We start from the raw sequence: 22,540 nt of genomic DNA on the forward strand, positions 1-22,540 counted from the left end.
AAAGTGTACTTCTCCTCTGGGTAAAGTTGTTAGCAAGCACCGACGGCCTGCGCTCTCTCCCACCCTAGCTCTGAAAATTACGCCTGTGGATTTTACCACAATTAAAAAACAACACATGAAGAACATCCCCCTTCCGCCGTCAGTGGAGTTGAGCTCCGACTGAGCTGTGGCCGTCTCCCCTCTGCAGTAACCTCAAGCGACATCTTCCTTGCCTGTTGAACGCGGGTGTCATTTGCTTTGACAAGATGAACCGTTCAGAGCGGCGTCTCTGGAATCAGACTGCGAGGGATCAAACCCAGCTCTGTCTCTTACCAGCTGCATGACTCTGGGCTGTTAACTAGTCTTTAGCTTTAGCTTTTTCACTGCGTCAATAAAGCAGAAACTAGTAAAAATAAGGGTGCCTGGGTGGCTCAGTGGGTTAAGCCTCTGCCTTCGGCTCAGGTCATGATCTCAGGGTCCTGGGATCAAGCCCCTCATTGGGCTCTCTGCTCAGCCAGGAGCCTGCTTCCCCCTCTCTCTCTGCCTGCCTCTCTCCCTACTTGTGATCTCTCTCTGTGTCAAATAAATAAATAAAATCTTTAAAAAAAAAAAAAAAACTAGTAATAATAGTATTTACTTTGCGAGAGGTGAACGAAACCTGTGGCGCACTTGACCTTGAAGTGTGGTCTGGGACATTTGCTCCTGAGGCGGGCTTGCAGAAATGGGAACAAGGAACACATTTTCTGTGTTTTTATTCCTGCTCTTTGGACTGTACATTTTTTACTCTAAACTTTTTGGATAGAAAAGAAAAAGGACCATTCTATTCACACACAGATTTGGGTGTGCTTTCTGCCCGGAATTCCATTTTCCCCCTCGCAAACCACAAGTGCGGATTTTCTCCCTGCTCTCCCAAGGACGCAGCGGTTCGGATGGCACTGGGATGATTCACTCACGATTCTGGAACATGGACGGGGTGGGGACCAGCTGACCCAAAAAGCTCTGTCACAGAGTTTGGGGAAGTTGGGCTGTTTTCTAGGGCCGCTAGCCAGGCCTAGTTCAGACAATGGTCATAGCGCTCTGTCCTCGGTCACTTCTCAATCCATTTAAGAAACCTCCACTGGTCCAGGAGCTCACGTTGCCAGCTCAGGAGGAGTTTCCTGACAAAACGCTGGAGAAGGGGAGCCTGCAGGCTCTGGGGCTCCCACTGGCTGAGTCCTGAGGACAGCGCTCCTGCTTCTCCTGTCTCCAGCCAGGCAGGCTCTCCGCAAGCACAGAAGATCCTTTCCGGTTCTCAAAGTGCCACTTAGGAGACTGAATCTTCCCAATTCTTCCGAAGCAGCTTCCAGCTCTCCCGAACTCTGACCTCCTCCTGAAACAACTGCCCAGCAGAGCGTCACGCTCCGGCCGGGGCCCGGCTTGCCTCAAACCCGCTCCTCCAGCAGCCACCTGCCTTGAATAGCCGGCCTGGCTCTCTGCAGCGGCTCACCCTCGCCAGCTCCTGGACCGTGCCCCGGGCTGGCCGCTGGCCGCAGGCTGATGGCCCAGCAGCCACCCGCCCCTTGCTAGTCCTGATGCTGCTGCTGCAGCTGCCAGGGCTCCCAGCTCCCCGGATGTCCCCGTGCCAGAGAGGACTCTGGCTCAGTCCAGCCTGGCATTGTTCACGCCTCGATAATGACCTTGAGCACGTTTGCTGTTCTCCGCCTCCTAAGAAAAATATGGCCCTTTGGCTGCCATGGGGGATGGAGGTCTGAGCACCTGGGCTGGTTGAAGCTACGGATCACCATGCGGTTTAAGTGTCTCTGCTGGGCCATCCCAGAAGCTCATCATATGCTCGTGGCTCACGCTGGATGGAAAACATGAGAAGATTTCACGCACTGTGCCGATAAGTATCAGCGACTGCTTCTTTCTTCCCGCGTCCTTTTTCATGGTAAAGTTTGTTACTTTTTCACTAAAGCAGAATCATAGCTGTAATAATCATTCTCACAGTAATGAGAGTTGCTGCCGAAACACCTGTGTGTTAATCCTCTTTCGATGACAGCTTCTGATTATATTCTCGATGTAGAGCGAGGGGGACTGTTCTCACTGTTTCTCTAGTTACTTTGAGAAACGAGGCATGAGCCTGGCCTTCCCTCAGAGCCCACTCCGTGTGCAAAGCCAAGAAGGATTTCCTGTCCCTTTCAGCGATAGGTTGAGTCCAAGCCCCTCCTTTCTAGAACGGAGAAGGAGCTCTTAGGGAAGCTCTGCCCTGTGTCTCACCTGTGGTACTGACGCCCATGTGATGTGTTCACACGGCTGCTTGCTGGCTTCCTGGCTGACCGAGAACATTCCAGAGCCCCTGTTTGCTGCTCCTGTTCTGGGGCCACCGTGCAGCCCGATTCTGGATATCGAGGAGCAGACGTTTACGCAGGGGAGATCTGCTTCAGGGTGTGTGGGTTAAAGGATCACAGAGAGGGTCAGGGCTTTAGGAACAAAGAAAGGAGCCGGCTGGAAGCAGGTTCTGTGGGAGGCAGTGAGGGTTACATGGAGGAAGAAAGCTAAGGGAGTAAAGGTAAAAGCAAAGATAAAGAAATAACTCAAAAGTTCATGAGTCTGATTCCACACCGGGCTTTCCAGAGCACTTCTCCTGGACGGATTCAACCCCCCCCCCGAGACGTGCGAACTGTATCCCTATTTTACATGGAAATACTGAGTAATAACCTGCCTGCGGTCCCTCAGCGGCTCAGTGGCAGAGACGGGATTCAAAGCCCACGTCAACCACACGGCGCTGCGGCAGGGATGACCACTCGGCACCTGTGGCTGAAGTTGGAGGAAATTCTGGAGACCAACAAACCCAGATCCTTCATTAGATGGAACTCGAGACTCAAGAGGAAGAGTGGGGACACTTGGTCAGGGCAGAGCTTCTTACGAGAGCAGAAGTCAGAAGAGTCTTGGGATAGCTGCCTGGAGGATCTCACAGCTGCTGCACTGATCTTCGTTCTGGAAACAAGCCCTCCTCCCCACCACTCCTGGAGAGGACATTAGTTGCAGAACAATTATTTTTCCATGCTGGTACACAATAGTTTGTGTCTGGGAGATGCGTCTGATGCCCACCTCTGAGACAAAAGGAAATGAGAAGCTTGGACGTGGACCTCCTTGTTTTAGTCAAGGGAAAAGCGGCTGCTGACTCATCAAGGCAGCCCCTGTTCGGAAGCTTTGTTCCCAGGTCACCAGTGCTTTCATAATTGTTAAATTCAAAGAATATTTCTTCCAGCCTGATTTTACGCAGGGCGCTTGATATTACTTGGCAGTAATGAACAGAGCATTTCATGGAATGCTTTCCTCTTCTAGATTCTTCCGGGCTTATTCCCTCCCGTTCCCTTCAGTCTTCTTCCTGAGATGCTATTTTTCTGCCTGTCTCTTCACTGTTCTGCCAAGTTCTGACCTCAGCCCTCTACTGTTCTCTTCCTCTAAGTTGTTCTTGTGTAAACAAATCAGAATTCCAAGACCATAATAAACGCTTCCCTATCTCTTTCCATTTACAACTTTGTTTGGTCTCCAAAATTTCTGGCTAGAGTGCGTGGAAAGAAAGGGATAGGAAGAAAGTGGGAGCCCGTCTCTACCCGGGGATAAGCTCGGAAAAGGAAGAAACTCAGGTCAGTTAGGATCATCTGTTATGACGAAAACCAGGTAGAATTTAATCAGCATGCTTGAGATGGATAGGGTTGAGAAAAGCAAAACTCGTCTAGGTAATCTGGACAAGATGGACTGATAGAATGAAATTTGCTCACAATATTCAGCAGGAATCAGCGGGCCTGATATGTAATTAATAAAAAATAATTTAAAAAGTAATTTAAAAATATACGCTTTAAAAAGCGTATATTTTGAGAACTACAACATGAGGGCAGGATTTGGAAGGGGCTGGGTTCTAGTTGGGGTCGAGAGGAGTATTTTATCTCAAAATCGATGGCTCTTTCACAGTCCCTGATGACATGGCTTGTTAACAAGTCAGTCTTACTTCCAAAGCTAACTAAGTGAACACATTTGTAGGCTGCCCATATTGCACCGAAGGAGCTGACATCCAATTTTTGTGACTTTCTAATGTTCTTAAAGCATTCCAACACAATTATGAGAGATACCGTGGGGCTCTGGCCCTGGTTAAAATTAGCTGACCCTCAGTGAGGCTCCAGCGTGGGGTGACAGGTGGTAGGACTATGAACAACAATCAGGTCACGTCTGGTTTTGCTTGGTCTGGGATGGCCACAGTTGACTGATTTGATCAATTAATTCCCAGAAGCTCAGAGAGGGGGCCTAAGGTGGCCATAGCCTGAACGTCCTTCAGACTTGCTCTCTTGTCATTCACCAGAGGAAAAATGGCTAATTCCCTAAAACATCAGTGTTCTGGAAAACAAAATTATATTTCATCATAGAAACAGGTACTAATTTGAAGTAACGTTAGCTTCAGCTGGAAGATGTCAAAAGCAGAGACCAAACGGTGAGGCTAGGTAGACTTCTTGCAAAAGATGTTTAACTCCTGCTCTGTTTAAATTTCTCAGTGTTGAGCTCTTTCTCATGTAAAGACAGTACGCAGGGAGGAGTTCACATCTTTCTCTGCCTAGAACCTTGAGGATGAGCAGACAAAGGAATAATGGGTTTCTCCTCACCATTTTAAGCAAACCTGAGCGTGGGGAGCTCATTTCCTTCTCTTTCTCCCTCCTTCCTTCCTTTCCTTCCTCACAGTTACAAGTGTCCTAAATTACTGAAGACTTTTATACAGTTCTAAAACCACAGACCTAACACTGCCCAGATCAGAGACCTCCGCGATACCCCAGCCTCCCCTCTGATCCTGCAGCTGAGGACCACAAGCTCTGGAGAGAGCAGAGCGTGGGGCCAGATTTAGGTTTCCCGAGTCATCTTCCTTTTTCCATTCTGTCTTGATGGAGACCACACGAAGCCTAGACTCTTACTTTTGGAAAGACCTCTATCAAAACATTCCAGAGACCTTTTTTTTTTTTTTTTTTTCCCATTGTCAAGGTTATTAAAACCAACAGCGGGGTGGCGCAGGGAGCCTGGGTGGCTGAGTCGGTCAAGCACCGCCTCTTGGTTTTGGCTCAGGTCATGGTCTCAGGGTTGTGGATGGAGCCCCACATCCCCATGATGGAGCCCCGCATCTCTGCACTCAGCAGGGAGTCTGCTGGAGATACTCTCTCCTCTGTCCCTTCCCCGACTCACCGACACACCCGCTCTCTCTCTCCCAATAAATAAATAAAATCTTAGAACAACGACAACGACAACAGAGGGAAGTCACAAAGGCCTTTCCTTCTGTTACTCACCAACAAAGAGCTGGCTGTAGAGCTCCAGGCGCGTGTGACCTTCCGTGGGTGCCTTGCGGATCTGCTGCGGCAGCCGATCCACCTGTAAGCTGGCTTGCTTGACATTCCTCTCCGCGGTGACCCGGTGCCACTGGTCGTCATTTAGAGGGGAGGGCGACCGCACCACAATCTCCACCGGCCCATTTCCAACATCAAACGAAAAGGATACTTCGGTGGCAGCTGCAGGAGCAGAAAGCACAAGAGGCCTGTGAGTAGCTTCCTCATAGCAGTGATTTTGAGAGGAAAAAACAAAGCTGGGAGAGAGAAAGAATCTACGCCCATCATTCAACGGCAAAATCATTTGAGGAAGGCTAAAACACCAATCCGCTCTAACTGTATTTCCTCCGAGGGGAGAGAAATAGATGTGGATCGGGGACCGGGAATACATTCATTTTCTTACTCAACCTTTAGAAGCTTGTCCAGAGGTTACCATCACGGACCCTCTCCAGATAAGCAAACCCAGCCCTGGAGAAGTTAAGCACGTGCACAGTGTCTTACGCTCAGTGGGCAGGGGACCCTGGACCGTAACCCCAGCTTGTCAGGCCTCCAAGCCCCGGAGCTGGTGATCACACACAATGTCACTCTTTGAGTGAGCTTTGAGAGCTTTCTGGAACACCCATGTCCTGCTCCCTCTGCAGGGGTTCTGGTTCGGTGGGTCTGGCAGAGAGCACTGGTGATTTCTAAAAGCTGCTTGGGAAATATTAATATATAGCTAGAGTTGAGAGCTATTGCTTGGGGAGAGCTTACGAGACTCTATTTTATTAACATAGTCCTTGCAGTTCCTCTTGAAAGCTAGGGAGCTGCGAGTGTTGAGGCGATGGAGGTGACCTGCATCTCTTTTGGGCCACTGTGGCTATCCACGAGGTGCCTCAAGATTCCTGCAGAACAGCCCCTCCCCTGCACCATTGGCTGTGCAGCTTGGCCTCTCTCCATCCGGAATGCCGGATCCCTCTGGTAACCTATCCTCCAGCACTGACCACATAGCGTTCTTTTTTCCATAGACCTGCTCAAAGTCCGCAATAAATCACCTTTCAACAAGAGAACAGTGCATTAGGGTGGTTTGCTCTGGCAGCTTTCATCGTAAGGAGCTTTCCTACTTCACATTTTAGGTTTTAATATCCTCAGTGGCCACCTAACACTTTATAAACATGCTTTTTGAATGTGTATTTTTTTCTTGCGATTGGCAGGAGAGGCCGCTGAGCAGGAACGCGGTGCCGGGGTCCCGGCTTCTCCGGCTTGGTGAGCTTTTCTGGACAGGAAAGACACGGCCGGCGAGTGGATTTCCCAACGTCACTTATAAAGAGATTCAGCCCCTTTATCTATCCACTAAGCCTTCTGCCTAATCTCTAAGCAGTTTAATTAAATATCTGTCATTTTTTCCCAGGCTAATGGAAAATTCAGCTTCTTCAGACCGGTACCATTTTGAGACGGTGTCGCAAGCAATCAAACTTCTAATTTAAAAACCGCGTGGGCTGGATTCTCTCCGGACCCGGACTGTTCCTTGCCTCTGGGTCAGGCTCCTCTGAAAGCTGCATTAACTTTATTAAGCTGGAGGGATTTTAGACACAGCACTCAATTTAATCAACCTAATTGTACCAAGGAATTTTGATCCTTTATGTCATTAGAAAGAGAAGTTTAATTTTAACACCTGTGGTGAAGCTACACGTATTTCTGTAGAGCATCTCCTCTCTATTGGGGCTCATGCCTTCAGGGGTCACCGTGACTCAGTGGGGGCCGGTGACCTTCATGAAAGTTTCTATGGGAAGACCAGAAGGCAGGTTGACAATCTTAAGACTCACGGACTGAACGATCTTTCCCTGTGTTTTCTGGCAGAGTCAGTGGAGAAAAGTTGCCTCCAGTGTTAAGACTGAATCTGTTGTGCTCCTGTATGCTACGTTTTAGCAGATGCATTTTGAAATGTAAGTTGTCAGAAGATCAAGAGCGCATGGGTTCCTGAGCTAAGTAGGAAAGATTGTTTCATTTTAAAGGCATCAACAACCATCAGGGAAATAGAATTTGGGGATAAATTGAGTTTAACCCTAAGGTTTGACTTGGAAAGGTGAATGCTGCTCTTACTTCCTCCCCTCGTCTCTTGCTGCTATGATGAGTTTTTGTCGAGGTCCTTAAAATGTCACCATTTGGAGAAACTCTGAGTACCAACAGTTAAGTAGGAAATGTTCAATTTTTTTCTCTGCTTGGCACACTAGAGCCCGTGTTTCCTCCTGTGCACATGGTCTTCTTAACACCAACACTTCGCTCCAGAGAAGGAAAAGACATCTCCAGGGTCCTGCTGTAGCTCCGCCCCCAGGCACAGTAAGAGGCAGTCAAGGTCAAAGGCCTCGGAGAGCAGATTCCTCCGTAAAGGGTCTCTACTCAAGCTCTGGCGTAGAAATATTCACATTTTCGGACATTCCTTCTCTTGCTTCCCGAGGAAGGGGCCGTGGGTCCCGTGTGTATGCAAAGGAAAGGGCTCCTTTTCGTCAGTCACTCAGTGTCAGCTCCCCTGACTCTGCTAAGGGATGCTTTTGAGAATCCATCTCCCCGTCAAACGGCAAGTGTGTTTTAAAAGCTTCTAAAGTTCAGTTTGTGGCTGATTGCTCTTGCTCTTCTGGGTGAGAGGAGCTGACATTTAAAAAGAGATAATTACAGAGAGAGTCAGGGAGCGAATAAAAGGGAGGCAGCATCAAAGACACGAGAGCCAATGACACTGTCCTTACTTAATGTGGGTCTCCAGTCGGAGGCTGCAGAGTTGCCCTGTTTCTGCCAGTAAGGCAGGGCACTTCTTACATACTGAAAGCAATCTTATTTCCAGAAATAAGTATTTGAGGACAGAATGGGATGCATTGAATGTTACTCCCTGGAAAGAAGACTGTAGCCAACATGGATGGTTGTCTTTCTATTAGCATCAAGAACTGGGAAGTGCCAGAGCTTTCCCCGGACCGCTAACTGACAACGTAGTCTCCCATGGTTTCACGGGTGCTGGCGGAAGACAGAAGCCTCCTGGGTCCGAAACAAAACACATTATTATTCATGGCACGGCAGGCAGCGTGGGCTTTGGGTCCACATGGATTTCTCTTGTCGCCCAAGTTCCACTATGGGGGACCATGTGAAGCAGCCCAGATGGAAGCTGCAGGGAGTTGATGTCACAACTGAGGGACCTGAACTTAAGAAACCCCACTCCTTTAAAGGGGCAGTTAGCAAACTAGCTCAATTTTGCCCTGCGGAGAGACGTTAGCTTCATTACCCTGGTTGGGAAAGAAATCTACCTCCGTCTTCCAAGACTGTGGGCTGCCCTCACATCCTTGGAGAGGTCTGAACAAAGCAATTGATGCCTCTTTCTCAGAAGACAAGCAGAAACTGGGAAGACCCATGGGGAATGTTCCTCCAATAAATGGCCACACTCCCTTTTCCAGTTTTGTCCAGAAATCTCTGTACCCCCACAGAATCATAAGCTTCAGGTACGGATGGCCCTACTCCAGACCCAGAACATGAATCTGGATTTGTCAGATCAAATATGGAAACCTCACACTCCTTACCAGTCACCTACTTAGGATGGGACATATCATTCCCTCCTGCCTAACAGGATATGAGGAGAGTCTTTAGGGTTCTTTTGGGACAAATTTCTTAGCTCATAGGAGAAGAGACAGTCAGCCTCTTTGTACCCCTTCCTCTTGGGTGGAGGTCGTGGCTCCTAATGTTGCTGGGGCCATCTTGTAACCAGACATGCAGAGGAAAACAGAGAGGGCGATGGGATAAACTTGGGTCCTTGGTGATGTTCAGCCCTTAAGTTATTCCCAGAGCCTCTCAACACTTTTCGTGTGAGACACTGACTATTGTTTGAATCATTTTTTATTATAGCTGAAAGCATGCTCACCACTGCAGGGAATGGTTTGGGAATCAGTAGATGTGACCTCAGGCCGTAGCCCTGCCTTTTCACCTTTTGGGTCTCAGTGGACTGGTGTCTGAAATGAGGATTACGTTTACAGTTTTCCAAGACTTTCTGTGTCCTAATCTCTAGCATCCCTTTGCATGGCAACATTCTGTGATGTAATTTGCAAGAGATTCTAAGAGAAATAATAAAATACAGCTAATCTTACTGGTAATTTTAGATATCGAATCCTTACAGGGTGAAAAGATTACATGATAAGAGAAATGCACAAGGTGGTGCACTGGCATCAAGAAAGATCAAGAAAGGAGAGATGGGGGAAAGGCCCTTTGACTCAGTCTGGTTCACGACTCCATCTGAGGGACTCAGAGCCATCAAGGGGACAGAACCACACACAGCTCTGCCCCCCCCATCCCTTTTCATTTCCAGCAGGAGAAGCTATTTGCTCTCATTCTAACTCAGCAAGTTTTCGACAAACCACCTCCAAGCTTCACGTACTGAGGGACCAATTTAACAACTGGCCAGAAGAGCAGACTCTTGGGCTCTCAGTTCTCTCAGCAGGTGAGGTAACACTTAGGCATTAGGTCATTCAATATGGAACAGGTAAAGGGAAAAGACAAGGCCGGGTATACACCGTGGGCTTGCTGAGAAGACTGGCTAACGCTGTTGCAATTTTGATGATGATTTGTTTCTTCCATCTTGAAACGGAGCTTAAGGATTGGTAGGGTTATTCCGCACAAAATATTGTTTGACCCATACAATGAAACTGGTAATAGGCAGACCAGATATTTTAGCCTCATTCTACAGTGGAGAATGTTGTGGGTATATTTTCTTCTTTTTTTTAGGAAGGAAGGGCTAAGTGGTGGACATCAGGAGACCAAAGGATTTAGGCAACATGAGAGGGTCACAAGAAGAGGCAGGCAGATGGCAAATATGGTCCCTGCGAGAATCAGAGAGATGAGGAAAAGAAGGAAGAAGCGGGGGTGGGGTGGTGGTGGTGGTGGTGGTGGAATATGTCTGCTCTTATCTAAGGCGGGGCTCCATCCGTAGCCCGGAGGCTCTCCATCCTTTCTTCCCTACACAAGGACTTTGGCGCCAGCAAGCTTCCCTTCTCTTCTGCAACAGCAGTCATTAGCGTTCTGTCGCATCACTCCCACATGAACATCTGAGCAGCCACCACAACTACAAAACACTTCTCTTGACCTTATTTCTATTTCTTTGCTCTCTTAGTTGCCACATTCCTTGAAAGAGCTTCCTGTAGTGTCTGTATCTGCTTCTGCTCCTCTTAGTCTTCCTTTAACCTCATCACCTAAGGCTTTCTTGTGCACTACATTGTGAACCGGTTCCTGCCCCAGGGCCTTAGCACTTACTGTTACCCAAATAACTCTGTGTCTGCTTTACCCAAATAATTATGTGTCTGCTCTTTTACCCTTCTGCTCACATGTCATCATATTAGAAATTCCTTCCCTAAACCTTCCATGTCAAATAGTGACTCCCTCTCTCAGCTGCCTTTTCTCCTCTCTCCTGATTTTTTTTTTTTTTTTTTGACCTGTGTAGCATGTATTTTATCACCAATCACCATCTGGCACAATATACATGTGCTCCTGGCCTCACTAAACAGAGGTGTTTTCCGTTTTGTTCATTCATTAGATCCTCAGCACCTAGAACAATGCCTGCCGCAGAGTAGGCACAGTTTGTGAATAAATGAATCGGTGAACAGAAACACTCCTGCTGAGGAGGCCAAACTATTATAATATAGATGCTCTGAGCAAGGAAACCCACATATTTTCCAAAGGCAAACCAGAATTTAGGAGACAGGCATACATAAGGAATGGCATCTTCTATTCTACAAGCATCTGTCTCGAAAGCATAAAGTAGGAATGTGGATCTTCTCAGTCTAGGATCAGGATACGCTGGTGACATCAGCTCGAAACAAACTATGCTAAAGGTTGTTTCCAAATATATGACACCTGAGGATCAAAGGCTTATCCAGGATAAACTCAGCAGTATCCTCAGAAGCATGTTTCGAAAGGCTCCTGTCACAGAGATTCTCATGCAGTAAGTTGCGGCAGGACCTTGGAGTTTGCATTTTGTCAGCGCCAGGTGTCCCTGATGAAAATGGTCCTGGAATTCTGCTTTGATCACCAAGTGCCTTTCTAGCAGCAAGGTCCCAAGAATCAAAGTTTATTTCCTGGCCATCCAAAGAAAGATGTTCAAGACTGTACAGTAAAGAGTTTAACTTTGCTTAAAGAGAGGTCCCCACGCGGCCCCTGGCTTTGGGAGAGCAGTATCTAAACCCTTGAAATGTTGTGCCTGCTAGGAGTGTCTTTGTTCACCCGAGAGTCATGCCTGATAGTGTCATGGTGTGATTTAGCATGGGGGCTGACGGTCAGTGCAGTGGGAGGGGGAGGTGTGGTGCACATAGTTCAGTGGCCCAGGGGGCTGGAGACAGAGGCCAGTCATGGGGGCAGTCAAGCATCCTACAGATCGGAGCCCGAATAAAGATTCTGAACACCGAGTCTCAGGGGAGCTGCCCCGCTTGGCGGTACCCCACACGTTCTGTCACTGCCAATGCCAGGGAGGTGACGGGTCTGTGACTCTGCAGGGAGAGCACACCCGGAAACTCAGCATCTGGCCTGTCGCGTGGCTCCTGCCCTGTGCGCTCCTGTGTCTAAGCTCTCCTCTTTCTCTGTGATGACTGTAACTCCCAGCACAGCAGCCTTCCACGAGTTCTGCGAGTCTTCTAGGAGCTGTTGGACTGAGGGTGGGTTTGATGACCCCCTGAACATGCAGTGGGCGTCCGAGGTGCATGCAGCCCCTCATGGTCTGTGGTCCTTCTAAGCTTGCCATTGGATTCTCGGCGAAAACCAAACAGCCAGTTGGGTTTCAAAGTATGCGATTGAGCGCAATCATGTTGAGGCTGGAGGAGTTCGAGGATGGGTTCTAAGCTCCACGCTCGCCCTCGCAGCCCGGAAAGGAAGCCCGAGGCTGTGAGATGCTGACATCCAGTTATAACTAAGCACAGAGGGCTCATTTTTCTAATCACTCTGCACTGCCTTTCATATTAATGTACAGGAAATTAAAAAAAAACATTTTTCTTTGTAATAGTCATAGTGTGTGAATAGAGAAATTTTTAGAGCCAAATATGCATATTCACACCCTAACACTTGGTGTTAAACACATCTGAAAACGAACACTGAGAAGGAAAGTTTATTTGAAGTCTTTTGGAAATTCTTCAAGGAAATGCCTGCAGCTTAAGAATCAATGTTCTGAACTCATTTTAGAACTTCTGGTATCTTGATAACCTCTTGAGTATGAGAAGTATTTCTCTTTATGCATCTTGGCCTTTAAGCTTTTTATTACGGTTAAAAAATAACTTCACAAACAAAGACATCCACAGAGAAAAGGAAGCAAAAGGGAGTGACCACGGGCCATGCCAAAAACAGAGAGCCGGCTTTAAAATGCAAAGCCTTTCTAATTTTAGCTTTCTCCATGCATTTAACTGCCTTCTGAGAATAACTTCTTGAATATTAATGGACCTATATGACTGAAAAAGGAAAAAGACAAAAATCTTTCGAAAATGACATGTGGTATGAAACAGTACCTGTCCTTAGCAAGGGACGCATCAACAGGTTTTAAATATCCTCGTGTTTGGAACCAGGGGAGATTTGTGTGCTGGGCAGAGAGTGCCCAGTTTGGAAAAAGAGATGAAAGTCCCAGATGGTGACTGTGGGGGTAGGGTATTTGTGATAAAAGGAAATGTAGAAGCTGGACCAGGGGTAATTTATGGGGTTGCTTTCAGGTGATGTCAGAGAGAGCAGGTGCTTTGAGATGTGCGGCTTTGGAGAGGTCAAGGAGAACAGGCTGTGAGATGTGACGTCCAAAGGAGGAAATCTGACCGTATGCTGAAACAGCTAGAATCGGAACAAAGCCAACAGGTGTAAACTTGAACCACCCTGGAACATATAAGGAGACAACATACCAGTTGATTAGTGAATTGGGGCTTCTAAATGGCTGGGTGGTGGATAGCTCTGCCTGTTTGTACACTGATAATGAGGAAAAGCCACCAACATGACCACAGGAGGGAGGATGAGGCTGCGGAAGAGGGCTGCTGGTGGGGGCTGGGAATCCGTCTCTCAGAGTCAGACTGACAAGGGGACATCTGTGTTCTGGTTGCCACGGACTGAGTCGCAGCCCAGACTGTAGGTCTTAGCACAGGCACTGTTTGTCTCTCTCTGTTTTGTGCCAAATTGTTTCCTATCCAGCATAACCTTTCAATGCTGCATTGGCATGACTTCAGACGAAGTCTCTCTCTTAAAAAAAAAAAAAAGTATCAAATAAAGATTCTAGATTCTACACACTATGGACACAGAATATAAAAAGAGATTCATTGTGTTCTCCATGACAACACCAGATGCACCTCAACCACAGTGTATTTACAGGCAGGGAATGGAGAAAAAGGGAAACTGCGTCACAGGCTAACAGAGACTTTAAACGAGAATGTAGAGAGACAGAAAAGAATAGGAGAGCCACTGTTTATATAACAAGCTTTCTTAAAGTGTGAAAAACTTCTATTAAAGTTCCTTGGGCTCGCTGCAAGAGGCGCACAGCTGACCTAAATTATCTTGTTCATTTTCTCTGGCTATGATGACTAAAACTCATTCATTATCTTCTACGTAGCAGGAATAGTAGAAACGAGGAAACTTGGGGTTGAATATTAAAAATACAGGATCACAGAATCCCAGGGTTGAAATTTCTCAGGATAAATGCTCTATCAATAGGGTAGAAGGGTAAACACACCCAGAAGTCATATATTTCTACCTCTGAAAAATGACTGGAAGTCACTTCATGGTGGCCCTTAGGACTGCGCCACCAAATTTCTGCTTGAACCAAGTAACAGTGCTTCCTCATATGGCATGCTTCCCTTTCCCTTATTTCTGATGATAATAGCTGAAAACACAACCTTCCTGATTATACTGCATAAATAAATATTTGGGCTCCCTAAAGACTGCACAGAGAAAACCTGTAAGAATGCTTTTTTTAGGGTCAGTTTATACCAAGTTCAAATAACCATGTTTCCTTTTTTCATGATTTGCTGAGCAAATGGAACATGGTTTCTCTCTAGAATCACTCCATTCAGGGCACAGCTGCAGGTGGGTTTGCGTGGCTGGTCAGACTCTGCCTAAGACTGGTTTCATGTACCCTCTAGAAGGTGAACAAGGTGTTGGAAGATGTACAGAACAAGCATGGAACAGGGTCCTCCTGGGCACATCCCTGTGTGGCCTTCCCAAATGAGGTCCTTCATTTTCATATGGGTCTGCTTCATGCTGTGATATGTGAGTGAGCCCTAAACACACGGAAAGTATGGGGTTTACTGTCGTGTGGGATGATGGATTTGGGAATTCACAACGGGAAGCCAGTAGATCAGGACGTGAGAAAAATCTACCTTTTCAAAATGAAGCCCAACAATAAAGGATCATTGGTTAAATGAAACTCTTGGCAACCGAGACACTGTTTTCCAATCTTTTTATAACCCACACTTCCATTTGTTGACATAAAAATCTGATTATCATCTCCAGATTCTGATGTGCCCAGATATGGGAGGTTAGTGGGGAATAAAACATATTCCTGAGTATCTCAGATCAACACTCCACCAATTTTTTTTTTTTAGGATTTAATTATATATTTGAGAGAGAGCGAGAGAGAGCACGTGCACACACCCACATGAGTGTGCAAGTTGGGGGAGGGGCTGAAGGAGAGAATCTTAAGCAGATGCCCCACTGAGCACAGAGCCCGAGGGAGGGCTCGAGCTCATAACCCATGAGATCATGACCTGAGCTAAACCAAGAGCTGGATGCTTAACAGATTGAGCCACCCAGGTATCCCCACCCAACAATAATTTTTTTGTGCATTACGTTCTGTAGATTACAGAACAAAACCAATAGCTTTTCTGTTTTGTTTTGTTCATATAAAATAACGGTTTTCCAAACTACACACACTCTCTTAGAGATTCTGATACAGTCTCTGTCAGCCGAAAAAAGAAATCACTGTTGTAGAGTTTAGAAAAAAGAGAAAAACTGACATGAAAATCTGCTTCTAAAATATCATTACATGAAACAAGTGGGTTTTGAACAGTATGCACCATATGATCTTATTTTTGTAAAAAATCCTATGTAAGCACATAGAAAAATGTTTAGAAATGGCACACCAAAAGAGTATTGGTAAGTATACTAGAATATGAGATTATAGCTGATTTTTTTGTTGTTGTTGTTTATTCTTTCTGCTTCCCTGGATTTTTAAATCATTTAACAATAAACCAACAATATTTGTATAATTTTTAAAAGTCACAATCTGATAATTTCCACTCTTTAACAAAGGTTGGTGACATTTTAAGCAACCCTATTCTATAATTTTAATGAGCATTTAATCAGAGAGATTCATCAAAATGCAAAGAATGAGATTTCATTTAAATATAGAAAATTAGAAGGAATTTAAAAGTGGACTGAAACATTCCTCCGTAGTTCTCTCCTATTTTTAAGATACCTGAGGAGATTAAAAAAGAGGGAGAGTGTGGTCAAACTGTACCATAAAATAATTTTGAACAAGGTATGAATTTTTTTCTTATTAAAAATGGCTAAAAACAAGGGCATGCTATTTTTCAAAGTAAAATCCTCACAGGTCTGAAGTGCCCGCATGTTCCGTTGTTTAAACTAATGTATACAGGATTTGGAATGCAAGATGAGCATAATTCAGTGTTATAATTACACTTGACAGATATACACTGTTTCTATTATTCATTGGCTCTGGTTGCACTTACCCAGAAAGACCCTGCAGAATACTAAGTACCAACCACTCTTCCTGAGAAGTCATTTGGCATTCTCATCAGTTCTCATCACAGGAATCAAATGCAGAGATGCAGAAAACCAAATTTGATCATTTTAACACTATCCGCAAAAGCAAGTAAAATGAATAATTTCCCAAGAGGCGTTGGGGCCAGCTAGCTTTCTTTTGTCAAACTCTTAACACAGATATGTGGGCGGGTCATTACTCTAATGAAAAGCATCTTTTAACTGGTCCCTGGGCTTTCACTATATTCTTTTCAATTCCCCAAATGCTCCACGATCTTCCTCCTCTACTTGCTTTTGCCTGTGCAAAATGCCTTTCTATGGAAAAATGCCTTTATATCCTTTATTTCCCTGTCATCCTCCAAGGCAGATCCAATGTTGCATCTCCTGGAACCTGCCTCTATGTGTTTAGGTAAGGTGAAAGCCGATTCCTTTTCACTGCCGCGGTGCCTGTGGCAGACGCTGGTAATTTTTCATGAGAAAAACTTCTGTTTTCCCTTCCACAGTCACCTCCAAGAAGCCACCGTGCATCCAGGAGCTGCATTTTCCAGTCCTCTGAAATCTTGGTGGAGCCACGTGACCAGTTACCACCAATGGGATGAGAGCGGGAGCGTGTGGACGGGTGTGGATAGGAGACAAGGCTTCTCCACCCTGCCTTTCTCTGTCTGCCAGCTGGGCTTAGTAAAGCCAAGGCTCCATGAGATGGTGGCGCCGCAATACAAAAGGAGCCTTGAGCTCAAGTCACCTTGTGCAAGAACTTCATAGAGCAGAGCATGAGTGTTAGACCGCCATACAGTCGCCAAAACCTGGGGTATTAGTCATTACAGCAGCTTAACGTGTTCCTACACATGAACATCTCTCATTCCTGATTCACTTATTTATGAGGTTAAAAAGTTAGCCAAAGGGTCTTCTCCCTCAGACCACTGGAATTTTGAAGGGGTGAATTCTCTCATAATGATCTTATTATAGTTTCAACACTCATCTATCAGAACACTGTAACATCAAAAAAATATATGGGTTGTGATATTATAGTTGAATGAATTTGTGGCATCCTGTAACTGCTAGAACTAGGACATTTTAGAGGAAAGAGAAGGGCTAGGAGCCATCTGGGAGCTTAGACTGACTCCTATGTGTGCCTGTGAATGTTGCAGCTGCCTCCTTTGCTCACCCCAAAGTCAGAAAGGCAAACAAACCCTTGCCCTTGGGGAGGTTTGTCAAGGACAAGCTCAACATTGCGAAACATGGGCAGAAATTTCCTTTGTTCTTCAACATTTCTGCTCTACACTGAGCAGACTCCAGAACCTACAACCTAGACTTAGAGCAGACATGCGCACTTTTCACTTTTCAGTCACACTTAGAAAACAAACAAACCACTAAAGACTTTACGGTTAGCCATGGAATACGAGTGCCATTTACAAGACTATCTCTATAAGAAAGTGTATTCTGAGGTTCCGAAGAGCCGACTCAGGAACTCCCATACCACGATCTTGTGTAAGTCGGGAGTTACCTAAACTAGGACATGGGGAAAAAGTAAAATATAAATATTATAGAGTTAGAAACAAGTCTTTTTTCCTCAAGTGTGTAAGAATAGTATATTTCAAAAACAAAAAAAGAATAGTAAATTTCAGCTCTGACCCTCATCCTGTATGAGAATTCATGGAAGCCTTTATGTTTCTCTTTGTCTCCTCCAAGTTCCTATCTTAATCGCTATGAAACGTTATCTTGTAATTTGAGCTGAATGTGTCTTTAAGAAGAGAACTCCCCGAAATCTTCATCTGTAAAAAACTGTTCTCCAGTTGACATCTAGTTGGCCGGTCCTCTTTCACCTGGTTTTACTTTAGGTGTTTGTCTGATGACTTGCAAAACCATAGCATTGTTATGCTTACCATCGTCTTTGGCCCTTTGAGATATGTCTGGTTTTGAGCTATTTCAAGTAATTTTCCCCAGTCACTCACTATGTTTAAATGAAGCTCTGCTGCCTGATTTATTGTATCTTCTTCTTCTTTTAACCAGCTTTGAATTAATTGGTCCCAAGTGTCATCCTTCGTTGAATCAATTCACCAGCATTAGTAACATGTATTAACTGGCAATGGCACCAACCTTTTCTCCTTGAGACATTTGTTTCCATGAAAATAGAGAGCCTGTGCAGATACTGTTCTCTTCTAAAATGGCAGAAGTAAGGTCTGTAATCTTATGTTAACTCCACATAGAGATTTCTACTTTTCTCACGAATCCTGGTGTTTATTACTGAGTAATGACAGTACACTCTTCCTCCTATCTCTGCCTCCCACTAGAGTGCATGAATTCAGGCCTCTTTCATCTATTCTCTTAGAATGCCTGCTGTCCTCTGGCTGGCCAGAGGCAGGCTGATTGCAGGCTGATTCCAGTCGCTGGTCTTTTTCAACACTTTCACATGCCATCTTTTTGAAAGAAAAGATTTTTTGTCCTACCACACACCGTAAATAGTACAGGACACATTGGAATTAGAGAAAGTGAGATAGAAAAAACATTCTATCAACAAAAATATCTCAATGAAACTGTAGCATTCTTCTACAGTATGACACCCACCGTATACTCTATGCAGACAAACAGTATATAAAGATGCTCCTTAATGAGGATGTCTATGTAATTTTCCAGGCAATGCATAGAATTGTCTTGTAGAAATTTCAGTATTTTTAGAAAAAATGAAAGACTTCTATGAAATGTATATTTTATATCTTAGATCAAGATGTGGTAAAAAAAAAAAATTATTTGTGTGGGCAGGATTTCAACAGGGGGAGGTGGGGAGAGACCATTCCAGAACAGGCAAAGGCACAGCAGGTTATAAGGAAGTTCGGGTGGAGACCAGAGAATGTCAGTAGATGGGAGGGGGGAGCCTAAAACAAAGCTTGTGATACTGGTGGGGGAGGGGCAGAGTTGCTATGTAAAGAAGACTAAAAACTTAGGTTAAAGTCTGGAATCATTTGTCAAGCTGAAGTACTTGAACTCTGCATTGTAATGCATTGACAAACCATCATGGTGTGTAAGAAAAGGAATGACAGGACAGATCTGTAGAAATCTGTCCTCACTGGGGAGGGCAGATGTCAGGAGGGAGGGAAAGAAGTGAGGGAGAAAAAATATAAGGCCCTCTGAATCAAGAATCCAAGGCATTGTAGCTAAAGGAGCCGTCATGGGGGATAAAGAGAGAAGTTTGAAAAGATTTGATTATCTTTGCATTTTTGTTTCGTTCATCTTTTTGCAACTCGTTGGAATTGATGCTTTCTCTGGGACTGTTCTGGTATGATGACATACCATCAGGAACGTCAGAATAACATTGCTTTATATTAAAAATAGAGGGTTCTGTCAAGATAAACAGTCTACCTAGTGTGGGGACATCAGTGAAACATTAAATATGACTTCCATCTTTCTAACCTGGAGCATGAAGAAAGTGGTGATGGCATTAATTAAGATGGGGGGCACAGGAGAGGGCTTTTGGGTGAAGATGATGGATTTTCATTTTGACATATTGAGCTTGAGGTACCTTGGGTGATTCTGATGGATCCTTAATTAGAATTTACAAGTAGGGCTCCCTGATTTTGGGAAATCTCCTAATTACATTTAGTTGAAGCATGTGCAGAGGCTGCATCTATTTGAAGCAGGTATCATTTGTTCTCATATAACTGTCCTCCCGTCATCTTTAGGAGAACTGAGAACCATGGCATGGAAAGTGAAGACAATGCTTCCTTATGAGTTCACTTAGAATGGGAGGTGGCAAGCCACAGGTGATGCTGATGGCTTCCGGGAGGTTTATAGAATTGTTGATGCTAGAAGAGCCCTTAAAGATGGTCCGGCTTATTTTATTTTCCAAGGGAACGTGATGACATCTGGGGAGGTAAAGCAAGTGGTCTCGGGTCGCTCAGCCTGAAATCCCAGTCTTGATTTCTCTTGTTGAAAAATCATTTCATTAACTTCTTTTTGTCATTCAATCATTCCAGATTTTCTCACAGCAGGGTTTTTTTTTCCATTACTGTATATTTATAGACAGTAGAATGTGCAAATGTTAAGTGTTCAGTTGAGTAAATTTTGACATATATGATCACTCCTTGGATCAAGATATGGAACATTTCCACAACTGCCGAAGGCTCCTTTGAACCCCCTTCCAGTCAACATTCCTAACCCCCAGAGATAGCTACTGTTCTGACTTCTATCTCCGTGGATTACTGTGGCCTATTTTTGAATGTCACGTAAAAGATATCAGTAGATGTTGTAACGTACATACAACGTAATGTCTGCGAGGGAATCCCGTCTCTTAACATCTACTTACTTTTTATTGTCCTAAAATGCCTTTACTTTGACTATGTAAATGGGCTGGGAGGCTACAGTGGAGATTCTGAGGGCACAGGAGCCCACAGGGAGGCCCTCCAGAGCCTGTGTTCTGGATTCCACCTGATTTTCAGAGCAGAAGTGGAGTCCCAGTGGAGGGACAAGCTATCTCTTTGGATGTGACCCATAACACCAAGGTGATGGATAGTTTTTCATATCAGGAGGACATACCCCTCTACAGTCCACCCTTATAACTCTAGGAATTCAAAGGACTCTCCCTTCAGGGAGAATGGCAAAGAAATCTGAGTAAATGTAATCTTTGTTATTTACTATTTGTCTATCTTTTAATACTTAAAATGCAAACAGCTAATACATTATATAGCTTTAATGTAGCACAAATTTCCTCTTTAAAATTGCATCTCTGAACTTTTTTGGGGGGGTCTATAATAGAAATAAAAAAACTACATCAAAAGATAGAGAATTTTTTAAATTAAAGAATCACAATAATGTTCAGGCTTTTAAATTTTTTTTTTGATTTATTTTTTTCCCTTAGGTTTTTTTTTCCTTATGTATTTTAATGACCAAGTCAGAATCATTCTTAAGATCCCAAACCTTTCATAGAGACTGAACTCATAGCTAGACTTGCAAAGTAGTAGAACCACTAAAATTCTTCCTAAATCTATGTGGATAATCCAGGTTGGTTTAGATAATTAAAAGAAAATTAATATAAATTAATTAGGAGCTAACATCTGCTTTGTATTAATAATAACTCACCATATCTATAAAAGAAAAAAAAAACCCTAAATAGCATCCCCATGGCAAAACAGTCCAGCTAAGTGGGGTCAGACATTTTTCATGTTTATATTAGTGAAGTTTGGAGAGTGCTGTGAAGTGTGTAAACCTGGTGATTCACAGACCTGTACCCCTGGGGATAAAAATATATGTTTATAAAAAATAAAAAATTAAAAAAAAAAAAGTTGTTCCAATTCTGAAATAGTGGAAGATAAATTGCTGTTAGTTTATTTCTTCTGATTCATCAATTTCTCTGTATTGCAGAATATTTTCTCTCTGACTTTCTCGAGCATGTGTATTGCAGAAGGCTGCATCTTGGAAAATGAAAGTTTTCCCTTAATACTTTTTCCTAAGATTAGCAGGACATTAGACTGCTGCCTCCACATTTTTGTGGAGATATTCCTGCGAAATGCAAATATTTTCTCCAGCTCAGCCTGATATCTGAAAAAGCTCAAACTTGGTGAACACAGGAGCTTATGCTAACATATTACAACAGTTTCTGTTGCTTTTCCTGAAATTTTCCTGGTCAGTGAACATGTCCTTCAAAAATTTTCCACTGTGTCCAAAAAGAAAACATTTTCCCCCCACTGTTTCCTCTGAAATTTCTTTTAAATTGTTAAGCAAAAATAAAAACTTAATGTGTAACTATCAAAGGTGATGGATGTTAACTAGACTTACAGTGGTGATCATTTTGTAATATATAAAAATACTGAATCATTATGTTGTACACCTGCAGCTAATACAATGTTATATGTCAATCATCTGTCAATTACAAAAAGAAAAGAAAAGAAAAGAAAATTGCCTCCATGGTCACTGTTTACCATCAGACAGTGCCAACAGCCTCCTGACTGCAGCCCACCTTCGGGGAACCTACTGTACCATCAGCACTGCAGTGCAGCAGCCCCTTCTCCCAGGGACGTCAGGTGGTAGGCAGGGTGGCGAGGGGGCAGCTGGGCTTATTCTTCGCTCTTCAGTGCTTCTCCAATGTTCTATGGCACCAGAGTCTTCATTCAGCAACGTGTCGCCTGTCACACAAGCTTACTTTTCCCATGCTTCCTGTTGTCATCGTTTGGCTCCGAGGACCGGAACATTCGGCTCACAGGCTCCGTGCCCACTCCACCCACTGCCATCACCAGTCGGGGCCCCAGCGGTGATGTGCATGACCTGCCAACCCTCTGGCCTCTTCGTCATGCCCTGACTTTCTCCACAGCCCTTCCACACCACCTACAATCCCCCTTGCAGGGCCAGATTATGCATCTCAGACTTTCTTACCACGCCAGCTGCTTTCCTGTGAGATCTCCAGCTCCAGAATTCCACCAGCCATCATCTTCCCTTCCACATTTCAGTGTATTCTGTGTCCTTGCCCTTCCACCGTGGTGATCCCCTTC

At 44.7% G+C, this 22,540-nt stretch overlaps 1 protein-coding gene across 1 annotated transcript in view; it reads right to left on the minus strand.

The window, feature by feature from the left end:
* The window catches only part of CNTNAP2 (contactin associated protein 2), a 1,944,007-nt gene that overhangs the window by 206,014 nt on the left and 1,715,453 nt on the right, over positions 1–22,540 (minus strand). The window contains exon 17 of the mRNA XM_032304549.1: positions 5,289–5,507. Coding sequence (XP_032160440.1) covers positions 5,289–5,507 — 219 coding nt within the window. The remainder of the gene's footprint in view (positions 1–5,288; positions 5,508–22,540) is intronic.

Source organism: Mustela erminea, chromosome 11 (genome assembly GCF_009829155.1).
Source record: "Mustela erminea isolate mMusErm1 chromosome 11, mMusErm1.Pri, whole genome shotgun sequence".
Taxonomy (NCBI): Eukaryota; Metazoa; Chordata; class Mammalia; order Carnivora; family Mustelidae; genus Mustela; species Mustela erminea.